This window comes from Oncorhynchus gorbuscha, linkage group LG01, assembly GCF_021184085.1.
Source record: "Oncorhynchus gorbuscha isolate QuinsamMale2020 ecotype Even-year linkage group LG01, OgorEven_v1.0, whole genome shotgun sequence".
Taxonomy (NCBI): Eukaryota; Metazoa; Chordata; class Actinopteri; order Salmoniformes; family Salmonidae; genus Oncorhynchus; species Oncorhynchus gorbuscha.
Window position 1 is genome coordinate 76,115,722 of NC_060173.1, and position 14,132 is coordinate 76,129,853.

Consider the following 14,132-nt stretch of genomic DNA (forward strand, 5'->3'; position numbering starts at 1 on the left):
GCTTTTATTTCTTTCATCACATCCCAGTGGGTCAGAAGTTTACATACCAAATACTAATTGAGTGTAGCATTGCCTTTAAATGGTTTAACTTAGGTCAATTGTTTCAGGTAGCCTTCCACAAGTTTCCCACAATAAGTTGGGTGAATTTTGGCCCATTCCTCTAGGCAGAGCTGGTGTCGCTGAGTCAGGTTTGTAGGCCTCCTTGCTCGTACATGCTTTTTCAGTTCTGCCCACAAATGTTCTATAGGATTGAGGTCAGGGCTTTGTGATGGCCACTCAAATACCTTGACTTTGTTGTCCTTAAGCCATTTTGCCACAACTTTGGAAGTATGCTTGGGGTCATTGTCCATTTGGAAGACCCATTTGCGACCAATAGTTAACTTCCTAACTGATGTATTGATATGTTGCTTCAATATATCCACGTAATTTTCCCTCCTCGTGATGTCATCTATTTTGTGAAGTGCACCAGTCCCTCTTGCAGCTAAGCACTCCCACAACATGATGCTGCCACCCCCGTGCTTCACGGTTGGGATGGTGTTCTTCAGCTTGCAAGCCTCCCCATTTTTCCTCCAGACATAACGAGGGTCATTATGGCCAAACAGTTCTGTTTTTGTTTCATCAGACCAGAGGACATTTCTCCCAAAAATATTATCTTTGTCCCCATGTGCAGTTGCAAACCTTGTCTGGCTTTTTTATGGCGGTTTTAGATCAGTGGCTTCTTCCTTGCTGAGCGGCCTTTCAGTTTATGTTGATATAGGACTCGTTTTACTGTGGATATAGATACTTTTGTACCTGTTTCCTCCAGCATCTTCACAAGGTCGTTTGCTGTTGTTCTGGGATTGATTTGCACTTTTCGCACCAATGTACATTCATTTCTAGGAGTCGGAACGCGTCTCCTTCCTGAGCGGTATGACGGCTGCCTGGTCCCATGGTGTTTATACTTGCGTACTATTGTTTGTTCAGATGAACTTGGTACCTTCAGGCATTTGGAAATTGCTCCCAAGGATGAACCAGACTTGTGGAGGTCTACAAATTTTTTTCTGAGGTCTTGGCTAATTTGTTTTGATTTTCCCATTATGTCAAGCAAAGAGGCACTGAGTTTGAAGGTAGGCCTTGAAATACATCCACAGGTGCACCTCCAATTGAGTCAAATGATCAGAAGCTTTTTAAAGCTGGAATTTTCCAAGCTATTTAAAGGCACAGTCAACTTAGTGTATGTCAACTTCTGACCCACTGGAATTGTGATACTGTGAATTATAAGTGAAATAATCTGTCTGTTAACAATTGTTGGAAAAATGACTTGTGTCATGCACAAAGTAGATGTCCTAACCGACTTGCCAAATGTATAGTTGGTGAACAAGAAATTTGTTGGAGTGGTTGAAAACGAGTTTTAATGACTCAAACATAAGTGTATGTAAACTTCCGACTTCAACTGTATATCTGTTTGGCTTTTGCGGTCAATTTGCAGTCTCCAAATATTTACAATTATGTTCTGTCTCACTGACCCTTCACTCAAGAAAAAATTGGCCCGTGGCTGAATCTAGTTGATTATCCCTGGGCTAGGCTCTGGTTGAGATTGATGGTTTCAGGAAAAAGTCACACTCCAAACCACCACTGTTAGTCAGGTTACATTAGCCAACACAACGCTAACACCCTTGAGAGCAACTTCCTGAACTTTGAGCAAACTGAACAAGCAAAACATGAAGGTGTACGTTAATACCAACTGCTTTCAAATGCAGATTAGATCATGACTAGTGATGTGTTTTTCTCAGTTCCAGTTGTATTTTGTCTTACAGGAGGCATGGCGATCCGAAAGGCAGTCAAAGGAACTGCTGCTGTAGCAAGTGGAGGCTTGGTAGCCTTTTATGGCCTTACACAGCTGACCGAATACAGGAAAAGACAGGTGAGCCTTTAGCGTTCACGTTGTTGAGATGCTACAGTGAAACTTGAAGACTGCATGTCAGCCAGGTCAAATACTGTATATGCAGAAATCAGCTTACTTTTTGGTGACCTTGGTAATGTTTGTCCTTGTGGATCTCAATTTCTTGATGTATTAAAACGTTTATGTGTAGATTAGGCCCAGGTATCAGCAGATGGTTTGGGCAGGTTAATCCCTTCCCTCCTAATAGACTACTTTACTTCATTTTTGTTTGGTGTAATGCTCTTTTATTGTACTTTACCATCTTAGCTTAACATATATGCATGTAGCATGCAGATTTTGCCATTAATCTAGATGGACAATATTTTGAAATGGGGTGGGGTAGTAGGGAGATTGTAATAAATTAGCATGTGATTTATTGTTTTTTATTCCTTGGTAGGGTCTGAGTTTTTTTCCCCCACAGAAAATGCCTGCTTTCTTTTTTCCTAAATCCATCATAAAGAATGTGAAGACGTGCATAATAATGAAACACATTTATTAATGTGCACTGTCCCCTGGAGTCATATGACAATGAAATGGATGACTGGTTTGTTTGCGTGGATGGTCTAGGCCCGACTCTCGCGCGTGGAGGCGGTTGAACAGGTGAACATGGCCTTCCAAGACGAGCTCCCGTCCAGGCAAGCCCAGCTAACGGCCTTACGAGCCACCCAGGAGTTTGATGTTCTCGTTGTAGGGGGAGGAGCCACGGGCTCAGGTTGTGCCTTGGACGCTGTGACACGGGGTAAGTTGCCTTTTGCAGTCTTTGTCACTTGCAGTCTATCAGTTGTTCCTAATGCTTTAACTGTCCTTTCCCCTGCATGTCTTTTGCATGTAGATCATTTCTATCATCATGTTTTAGAATATCACCAACAAACAATACTCTGGGCTCATGGAATGACGAATCTCTGTAAAATAACTGCTAAGAAACATAGTGAAATTGGCTGATTGCTGTACATGAACTATGACCACTTCATTGTGGATATCACAAACTATTAAGGCAAAACTAGTTTGATTAGTCTCACATTCTTCTCTCTCAAATTCGGATGAATCCCCTTTATTCAGCTTTCACAACAGCTGCAGTTTGAATCCGCATTTAGCAAGGACTTTGAGCTGCTGTACACTTTTGTTCCTGTCCCCCCTCACAGCAGCGGGAGGATATTCTCTGTCCTGTTGTTGCATAACCTTCTAGTCATGGTGCAGAAGCTGCCTCCAAGCCATCTCCCTGGGATTCAGCCTGTAAGGAGCTTCAGAAGCCAGCTACAGAGGCTGGAACTCCAGAACAGCTAGGATTGAATAGCTAGGATTCGTTTCCCCGGAAGAGACTAAGAGTCCAATCACCAAAGATTGAAAGATGTCTCTTTCATTCCCCTGATGAGGGTTCCTCTTGCGGTTACCATTACATCCTAATCAATTATCTATGCTGCTCCAGTATCCCTGCACATGTAAATATGGTATCGGAATTGACTTCTCAAATATTTCCTGTATATAGTATGCTTACTTACAAGCCTTTAACAATGGAATATTTTTAAAAAAAGTCTGTGTGGTCATTTTATTAATTGTTCAGCAGTCTTATGGCTTGAGGGTAGAAGCTGTTAAGGAGCCTTTTGGACCTAGACTTGACGCTCCGGTACCACTTACAGTGCGGTAGCAGAGAGAACAGTCTATGGCTTGGATGACTGGAGTCTTTGACAATTTTTTGGGGCCTTACTCTGACACGCCTAGTACATAAGTCCTGGATGGCAGGAAGCTTGGCTTCAGTGATGTACTGGGCTGTACGCACTACCCTCTGTAGCGCCTTATTAATGTCGGATGCCGAGCAGTTGCCATAGCAGGCGCTGATGCAACTGGTCAGGATGCTCTCGAAGGTGCAGCTGTATAACTATTTGAGGATCTTGGGGCCCGTGCCAAATCTTTTCCGTCCCCTGAGGGGAAATAGGCTTTGTCGTGCCCTCTTCATGACTTTCTTGGTGTGTTCGGACCATGATAGTTTGTTGGTGATGTGGACACCAAGGACCTTGAAACTCTCAACCTGCTCCACTACAGTCCCTTCAATGTGAACGGGGGTGTGTTCGGCCCTCCTTTTCCTGTAGTCCACAATCGTCTCCTTTGTCTTACTTACATTGTGTATTTCATACTTCCAATTCTTATTTCTTGTGTGCATTGTTGGGTTATGAGTTTACAAGGAAGGCATTTCACTGTACTTGTGCATGTGCCATTAAAACTTGAAACTTGGTTAGAGGTTTTTTTTAAGCTCCTTTATCGATTTGACGGTCTAATGGTGAAATAGGAGGGGGTTTGTAAACCCCCGCCATATCCCCCTTTCCTAAAACACATTTATTTTCCCTTTTTTTTCTTTCAAAATTGGGATTTACGGTGTCTTTCTGTCAGGGACAGCAAACAAGCCTCTAATGGTGGGAGTGAGGAGCAGTTTCAATGTTAATGAATTCTCTGGAAGTCAAGACAATTTCTCCTCCAATATACTCTCCTTTTTGATAAAAAATATAATTATAAAAACCATGATTAAGTAAAGTGATTTGTACAGTCTTTTTTATTACATGTTTTACTTGTTAGGTCCTTGAATTATTATCAAACATTTTGACTAGTTTTTTCGGTGTAATGAAAATGTTTGCAGTTTTTACCACAATGGAATATGTATGCCTGCACAATATTTCTCCCATCATCCATTATTACAGCAGTAGTCCATGCATATGAAAATAATGTGTGATGTATTCTAAACATTTGGGACAATAAGTAGGTAAATCTCAGCTTGCCGTTGATCTGTTGCCTCGGTTCCCTTCCCGCCGTCAGATCTTAAAACTGCCCTGGTGGAGCGAGACGATTTCTCATCTGGGACCAGCAGCCGGAGCACCAAGCTCATTCACGGAGGAGTCCGATATCTACAGAAAGCCATTGTGAAATTAGATTACGAACAGGTAAATGCCTCATTTTTTCTCTGCAGCTGACACTTATCCGGTGAATTCCTGGTCCGTCTGGTCATATTGCTTTATTTACCATGTGGAATCATTTCTCATTCAAAAAAAGGTCTTGACATGCTTGCCTTGAGTGAGTGCCTATGATTTTCAAAGTTATTTCAAAGAATTCCTACAACTGGGAAAGAGAGGAAGGAGTAGCTAGCGCCCCTGTCATTATCAAGACGGGAATTAGGCTAATACAGGACATTTATATCAGAGTAATGGGAGGAATAAAGCATTTGGGCCTTCTTTTGTCTGTTTATTGTTAAGAAGAGTCACCCAGGTTCGAACTCAAATGTCACAGTTTTCTGTTACATTTCAGAGCACTTGAAGAATCTCATTATTTTAGGGCTGTGTGGGTTTCTTTTTAAAGTCTTTTTTTCCTATCTGTTTGAACATGCTGGGGCCTTGGAGGTGAGCTGGAGAAGGGGCCAATTAGTGTGATTGCAGGAAACATAACTGCAAAGTCAGAAGCAGTGCAGCAAAGTACAGACTCCTCACCTACTCTACCAGCCAGCGAGGAAATGGAAAGCAAATTAAGGCAATTCATTCCATATTTGCTTTGGGCCGGCCACTTTGGTCATCCATGATAACAATAACATTTACACGTTTCTGCCTAGTAAATGATTAATCACCATTATACCATTTAAGTCCCTCACTTAAGAAGACATGACCCATGTATACTGTATATCTGTTAAAGAAATACAATGAACCTGATGTTACTGTATTTCATAGCACGCCATTAGGATTAAGGGGTTAAATGTCTATTTATTCACACTTAATGGTTATAATAGGAGTCAGTGTAGTTCAGTATTTTTTTCTCGCGTGACCTCAGCACTACCGCATTAGGCATTGAGAGATAAAAAATATAACCAGTCTTCAGAAAGTGCTAAGTGGATAATGTTTTTAATTGTATCATTTTGCTCATTGTTTCATTTTTAAATTGTATAAATGGAATTGATTAATTTCTTAAAGGTTTTAAATGTATATTTTTGTTCTGTGAAAGCACGTTGCGTTCCATGTCTGAAATGTGCTGTATAAATAAAGCTTGATTTGATTTGGATGTAATCCATTTTGATCTTCTTTTCTCCTCCAGTATATGATGGTGAAGGAAGCACTGCATGAGCGTTCCAACCTCCTGAATATCGCCCCTCATCTGACTGCACTTTTACCCATCATGCTCCCCATATACAAGTAAGAATAACCTCCAGTCTCCGCCTCTCACATCGTTTCTCACTACATATACCACCGAAAATACCACATGACTCTGTAAACCTTTCACATAAAGTTTTGAAGATGGAGATAAGTTCACCTGAATGGCAATAAACTTTAAGACAATCACCCGGGGCTGAGAGGCCCATTGTGGGTATGGGTAAAATGGCTGATGGTCCACCTGTACCTGCTCACAATCTCACCATCTCACCCTAGCTCTCTGAGCCTTGTGTGAACTTAGGGGCTTGATTTGATTGGTGATGCCTAGTATCATGAGCATTAATTGCACATGACATTTAAGATCCTTCTCTGGTATTTAAAGCAGTGAACAGGTGTGTCTCATTACTGAAGGGTGTGGGAAAACCGGTTTGGCTTCCAGTGCTTTGCCATGCACTGCCTAAAGTCATCATGCCAACACAGACCCTATATCAGTCACACTCAGAAGTGCACATCTTATACCTACCTTCCCAATTCTATTATAGTCCATAAACCTCAGAATCTATTATCTATTGTATATTTAGCGTGAACCGAAAATACACTTACAGAATGACACCTAATTGATTCATAGTAAATCATCGGAACTTGATGACATCATCAAGTGGCACTTTCTTATGACCTTTTCTAATGATCTTTTTGATTACAGAACGTAGAAATGCAGCGTTTTCACATATGTAGACACTGGTATGGTGCTGAAGATGTTGAACATGAGGCGAAAAAGTAGTGGAACTCCCCTTTTAATTGTAACTTTTCCACTGTGTGTGAGGTGGTGGCAGCTTCCCTACTACTGGGCAGGGATCAAGATATACGACCTGGTGGCTGGAGCCCAGTGCTTGAAGAGCAGCTACATCCTCACCAAGACCAAGGCTCTGGAGCTCTTTCCTATGTTGAAGAGAGACAAACTGGTCGGAGCCATTGTCTACTATGATGGTAAGCCGCAAACCTTTTCACCAAATATAGAACCACTGACCTAATCAGTCCTGCAAAAAAAAAAGACTCTGCACCTTTTAAAGTAATTTTTTTCACTAAGAATATCCTGTTTTGTAAGTGAAATCTGTGTCATTAACATATATGATATAATTAAGCAATAAAGCACGAGGAGGTTTGGTATATTGCCAATATACCACGGATAAGGGCTGTTCTTAAGCAGGACGAAACGAGGAGTGCCTGGATACAACCATTAACCATGGTACATTGGCCATATACCACAAACCCCCAAGGTGTTTCATTGCTATTAGAAACCGGTTACCAACGTAATTAGAACAGTAAAAAGTATGTTTTTGTCATACCGTGGTATATAGCACAGCTTTCAGCCAATCAGCATTCAGGGCTCAAACCACCCAGTTTATAATCCTGCATAGAATGTAAATTATTATTTTATCTCCTGAATATTTTGTCTTTTATGTTCCTTCATAGAAATAACTCCTTTTGCGTACACAGCAGTGTAATTGCTGGCTATGTGAGCGTAAACAAATGAGAAACAACGTGGTTTTAAGCAGAAAATAGCCAGTAGGCAATCCCTTGTTGGTTCCATCCAGTCCCAGGACCCATCCTTCCTTCCGGCTATCTGTGCCGCGTGTTGGCATCAGAAAAACAAAGCATATGTTGATTGTTAGCCGGGGTGTACATAGCATGTCCTGTTTACTCAAGGTCTCCTACGTAGCCTCAAACTCCCAACTTGGTTTCTCCAGGCTATCTGTCAGACCTCATTAAACATTTGAGGATATGTGGATTCCCATGTACTGCAAAAAAAAGGCAACATATTTCTAAGGGAATGTGGCTGCGATCTGAGCAGTGATCTATCTGTCAGCCTTACTCATTTAGCAGAAGTGAGTGGGAGAGAGGGTGTTATGCTGGAGCTCTGTCATTTAGCTCTGTTTTATAATATCACTTCTCCGTTCTTCAATGTCAAAATACAATTTTACATTTTTGTAATTTTTTTAAAGCACTTCTCTAAATATCATACTATTTTGGTAAATGACTGACTGAAACTTAAAAGGTGTAAAGACCTGGATGAAAATATTGCGTTGTGTTGTATGTGTTAGGCTAGTTTGACAGACATTTTTTCCCCCTTCTGTTATTCAATTTTTAACAATTATGGCAATGACATTTTAAAAGCTGACATTCCTTAGGTGGGATTGGGCTTTGACTGCTTCCGTTTATCTCCTCGGGATTCTTCAAGTCATCACGCTCACATAGTTTCAACATGTAGACATGCCTTAGCCTTAGATCATACAATTTAGTCCAAAATGATCAAATTGATTGGGGAACAACACACATGAAGAGCTATAGATCAACATATTCAAACTGAAATGGATCCATTTCAAAGTTGATGGCAGTGAATACTATATATATATATATTTTAACTAGGCAAATCAGTTAAGAACAAATTCTTATTTACAATGGTGGCCTACCGGGGAACAGTGGGTTAACTGCATTGTTCAGGGGCAGAACGACCTTTTTTTGTTTTTACCTTGTCAGCTCGGGGATTCGATCCAGCAACCTTTTGGTTACTGGCCCAACGCTCTAAACACCAGGCTGCTATGTCCTATGCAATATTACAGTATAGTTGTAATAAGGTGATATATGACAATTATTACACTTACACATTATTTTCATATGCATTTTTTTAGGAAATACAGACTCGTTGTGTGTGTTTATCTCCCCTCCCTTCGTTGCCCTCCTCTCCTTTAGCCAGAGGAGTCATTCGCAGAAGCGTCTGGGATAATAACTGCGTCCCCCGCTGTACCTGCAACAATTTAATTGGACAAGTCAGCCCAGCCAAGCATCTCTCTCTCTCATGACTGGGAGACATGATGTCATTATTGTCCCTGTCATTTTGCAGCATTTTGTCCAGCCATGGAGTTCCTCTCACTCCAATGAGTTTTGTACCTCCAGGAGGCGCGGATTATAGTGGAGGAGGAGGTACGGGGCTGTAGAGGAGGAGGCCGAGGCTCCCACTCAACTGTCTCTCCTCTAGGGAGACATGACACTCAGCTCCCTCCCTATGCTCATTATTGATGGCCTGCGCTTTAATGTTCAGATTATTTGTATTATGTATTATCATTATTAGTGTTATCAGATTATAATTCCATTATTATAAATATGGCATAGTAATACTCCTTTGTTACGTTATCTGTCTAATCCTGGAACTAAGTCACATTGAACATTGTGGTGGTAAGTGTAGCTGTAATTGGATTATTTTAACATTGTGATGGATGTAGCTGTAATCTGGGCGATGTGAATGTGTGACTGGCAGTGGAGCTAGGCTCATAGCGGAGAGCTGTGGATCATGAGGTTAGAGGTCAGCAGGGGGCTCAACAATCATCCAGGATCAGACACACTGACTGTACACCCACAGCACAGCACATGTTAGCCAACCATACACTCTAATGGTCATATTCAGCCTACAGAGATGAGGAAGTGGATTCTATGGTCCTCCTAATACATCATGGCAGGGTGCATACTCTTGTATGTAATTCATTCTAAAATGTGGCCTTTAAATGTGTTGTTTTCTCATGTTTTACTTTTTGTTTCCAATTAATGAATTTATTTTTCTTAGTGGTGGAATGGCTCGGAGCATGCGGTAGCATTAACCAGCAGAGCCTACCAGTTACCTAGCCTCTGGTCGTTCAAACCGCAAATAAATCAAGGCACAAAAGAACATTCCTGCAAAGTAACAACATTCTCTTCCCCTCAAGGCCAACAATGAGGACTTGAACCTCGCCTGGCAATAACAAATAGAAAGAAAGTCGCCCAAGACACCAACATTAAAAGTGATTAATCATCTCTGTTCTTTTCTCTACTTTGAACCAAAGGATTTTCCAGCGATAAATCTTCAAAGATGTACATAAGAATCCCTTCCTAATGAAACCGGGCTTTGTTCATTTGTCACCTTTTAGACCCTTTCATTTAAATTACAAAACTTATGACCTCCTGACTCTTGAATATAGATCTGAGTATATTCTCAAGCCAGCGAGGGATTAATCCATAAATCTTGATACCAGATTCCTCTCTTCATTAAAAGGATTCTGCGGAGGGATCTTCTGCTTTACAAGTAGATCCGTCACTGTCAGAATCCCACTCCTGATGCTGATGTACCAGGGACATTGCAAAGAATTATTTTCGATGATCATTTCCCCACATTTTGCACCCATTTTGAAAAGGAGCAGTATTGTTGATTGGTTGTAAGTAGATTTTGTCCTCACTTGACCTAGTCCCCTGTGTTTCCTAACTGGACCGCGTATTGAATCTGAACAATGTGTATGAAGTATACATATTATAGTGATCATGTTCCACGTAACTAAATTCGTGTCCTCATGTTTGCAGGCGGTGTATATTCTGTACTGTATACAGAAATAAGCATGGGTTATTAGAGAACAGGTAATCAATTCCCAACCCTCCGTACTTGGTAGGTTTAACACTTTCACCAGCCCCGCCGAGCCCAGCCCAGCCCGCTGTTCTTGTGGAGCCCCCCAGCCCAGTGCAGGGTGGTGGGGGCTCCATAAGAACAGCACACACAGGCCAAAGGGCCACTGTGGCTTTAAGTGTGCTCCTTGTGTGGCCAGAGCAGCCATCCCACTGATGCAAAGTGACAGGGACAGATGTGACATATCGGTTCCGACACACTTCCATACCACCAGTCACAGGCTGGGGGTGACTCACATCCTCTCCCCTGGTCCTGTCCCCCCGCTGCAGGACAACACAACGACGCTCGAATGAACCTCGCCATCGCCCTCACTGCTGCCAGGTATGGGGCTGCCATAGCCAATTACACTGAAGTGGTGCACCTACTGAAGAGGGTAGATCCTCAGATGGGCAAAGAGAGGGTCTGTGGAGCGCGCTGCAGGGACGTGATCACAGGTGAAACTACAGCTACAAAGCCGATGCTTCCGCCCTTCCTCCCTGCCCCCTAGCCCTCACCACAGGGTGTCAGCTCTCAGAGCCTCCCTGTTAGGTAGCCCTGTTAATCAGTGGTATTTTGCACATAGTCATCGCAGATCTAATGTGGGGCTTTAATATTTTATAAGCATTTTATGGTGTAGAGAGCTCCTTCCGATCTGCTAGCAATATAATATGGAATTAGCGTACTCCAAATGGCCTAACTTACCTTTTTAAATGTCACGCATAGCAGTGGCTTTGGAGGAATAAAACATAACCAAGATTTGAGGGTCTCAACACATGACTGCCCCCTGATGTTTTGGAAGATATGTTAGCTTTCTTTCTTTCTGAAGAAGAAACGGCTCACTTTCTTTGGTGTGAGAGAGAGGCCTCACAAGTAAAGCGCTTGTAAGAGTACTTTGAATCACTATTCGGCGCTAATTCAGTTGACTTTATTCCTGTTTCTCTCTACGATGTGAATGTGTCAGGTGTTACAACTATATGCTTGAAAATTCGTACAAAATGTAATTTCTATGTCGCTCAGTTTAGCTTTTCGCTACTTTCGTTATGACATGGTGTCACAAGTAAAATTAGGAGGGTAGTCCGTTCTTTTAAGTCATTGTCAAAACAGATCATTTGGTATCATCGTGCTACGTTTGATATGGGCCCCATTGTAAAGGCTCGTCAACACCAGGCAGCACATTAACAAACATGGGCTGCATCCCAAATGGTACCCTAATCCCTACATGGTGCACTACTTCTGATCAGCGCCCTATAGGCCCTGGTCAAAAGTAGTGCAGTAAATAGGGAATGGCATGCCATTTGGGATGCATACATTTCCCTGTGCGCATTAAAAGCACTCCCTCGCACACTGCCTCTTGGGCTGCACTTTGACACAAAGAGGCGAGAGGGAAATTAGGTATGTCTGGTTCCTATTAATTACAGTCTTCTGAAGTCTCCCATGGACACACGCGAGCCACTCTATTACGGAAGGGGTGTTGGTTGATAAATTAATAATCCCGGTTGTCACTGGGTACAGATGAATGGCCCCTGGTGATTGATGCTGTTTTCTTTCATAGGGCAGGAATTTGATGTCAGAGCCAAATGTGTTATCAATGCCACGGGACCTTTTACCGATGCACTGCGGAAAATGGATGATCAGAAGAACCCCAACATCTGTCAGCCCAGTGCTGGGGTGCACATCGTCATCCCGGGCTATTACAGGTAACAAACGACACCCGCTTCCATCACGTCTCCCCCCTTTGCATCACTGCATCATTAGCGCCTGGCTGATCAATTCATTAGCACCATCGGCTGAGCCACGAGACAGGGACAGCCAGGACAAAACATAGGCACTCTTACGATACAAGATGCTCTTGCATGGATGGTTCAGAACAAGTGCTTGGTGCTGAGGGGTTCTGTTCAGGGGAATCATGTCTCTTTGTGTTTCTTCACACTCCCTGTTAGGTCGAAAAGGCCATTTAGATGAGTTTAATCAAGCTAACAGATGGCATTGTATGCCGTTTATCTCCAGATGAATATGGATTTTTGAAGAGAGCTGTTGGCCTACTCAACCAGACTTTCCTGTAATGCCTACACTTTTAGGAAAAAAGGTGATATCTAGAACCTAAAAGTCCCAATAAGAGAACACTTTGAAGAACCCTTATTGGTTCCAGGTAGACGCCTTTTACACATAGGGTTCTACATGGAACCCAAAAGAGTTCTACCTGGGACCAAAAAGGGTTCTCCTGTGGGGACAGCTGAAGAACCATTTTGGAATCCTTTTTTCTAAGAGTGCTGGTTTTCTTGTTGATGCATGTTATTTGTGTTTGCAGGGCAACAAAAAGTGCCCCGCCCCCCCTGCCCTTTTTCCCGCCACCTCTACCCCTCCCCTGTTTCCTGTATTAAATTGAGTCAGTAGCGTGTGCATGTGTTTTAAACAGGACAATATGAGTGCTATGCTGTCGCTGGAACTATACAGGAGCAGTGGCGTAGCTGGAATTGAAACCAGCAGAATTAATCTCCTGGAAAGACCGTTGACAGGAGCCTGATTATGGGGTGTCCCCCAGTCGGCCCGCTCACGACCCCCAGCAGACCAAAGGTTAATGCAGTCTTCTTGTTTGCTTCCCCCACTCTACTTCCACCACACCCCCTCCACCACACCCCTGCACCCTACCTTCAGTCCAGACAACATGGGGCTCCTGGACCCAGCCACCAGCGACGGACGCGTCATCTTCTTCCTGCCCTGGGAGAAGATGACCATCGCCGGGACAACGGACACGCCCACGAAGATCACACCGCACCCCATCCCCATGGAGGAGGACATCAACTTCATCCTCACGGAGGTCCGCAACTACCTCAGCCCTGATGTCGAAGGTGACTATGACCTGCGATGACCTGCTTATGGTTTCTCCGAGGGATTCACAGTGCAGGGGTAGAAGATCTCTACTATAATCATGAATTGACATTTCTTTACCAAACTTTTGATAATGCAATATGCGTTATCTATATAATAACTCAATTAGCCAGTCATATCTTTATAATAACTGGAATATCCAGTCATTTCAGAAGTGTGGATCGTCTTGTAAAAATGATATATCAGTGAAATGCTTGTATTCTATACAGCATTTTTTCCCCCAAGTCAATCTTCCATAGGGTGATGGACAGGAAGGCCATGATGCTAAAGTTATAAAGGTAGCAATGTCAACACATACGGTATTTCCTTTACAAGCCATGAATCACTCGTGTGCTATACTTTTACACTTACGGCACTATAATGACGTTACAATCATACCTCATTCATAACAGACATTTATGATAATAAATACACGTCCGACAGTCTCACAGTATCGCCCCCCTCTCTAGATTTACAAATAGCTGATGGAGCAAGCAGCTGACTGATATAAATGGGCTAATGTGATGGCAGTGTAGCACAGTGTAGGACTTCCGCCAGATATTAATTCATCAGGCGGCCACAGAGTGCAGACAGATACAAATTCCTGCTTTAATTATGTATGGGGACCTGCAGTCGAGAAACAGGAGACATCAACCAACAACACTCTGAGGATTTCTTATCGGAACTTTGTGAAGCCCTATTTCATTTCGTCCATAGTTGTTTTGTTTCCTTCGACTATAATGCACTGCTGCTTGTT

At 42.6% G+C, this 14,132-nt stretch overlaps 1 protein-coding gene across 2 annotated transcripts in view; it reads left to right on the forward strand.

The window, feature by feature from the left end:
- Positions 1 to 14,132, forward strand: part of LOC124042132 (glycerol-3-phosphate dehydrogenase, mitochondrial-like) — a 43,919-nt gene that overhangs the window by 4,734 nt on the left and 25,053 nt on the right. For both annotated transcript variants that reach the window (XR_006840048.1, XM_046360499.1), the window contains exons 2-9: positions 1,797 to 1,903; positions 2,489 to 2,660; positions 4,727 to 4,851; positions 5,987 to 6,084; positions 6,866 to 7,029; positions 10,798 to 10,962; positions 12,060 to 12,204; positions 13,163 to 13,356. Coding sequence is in view for 1 of the 2 variants with exons in the window: in XM_046360499.1 (XP_046216455.1) it covers positions 1,802 to 1,903; positions 2,489 to 2,660; positions 4,727 to 4,851; positions 5,987 to 6,084; positions 6,866 to 7,029; positions 10,798 to 10,962; positions 12,060 to 12,204; positions 13,163 to 13,356 (1,165 nt within the window). In the remaining variant the exon portion in view is untranslated. The remainder of the gene's footprint in view (positions 1 to 1,796; positions 1,904 to 2,488; positions 2,661 to 4,726; positions 4,852 to 5,986; positions 6,085 to 6,865; positions 7,030 to 10,797; positions 10,963 to 12,059; positions 12,205 to 13,162; positions 13,357 to 14,132) is intronic.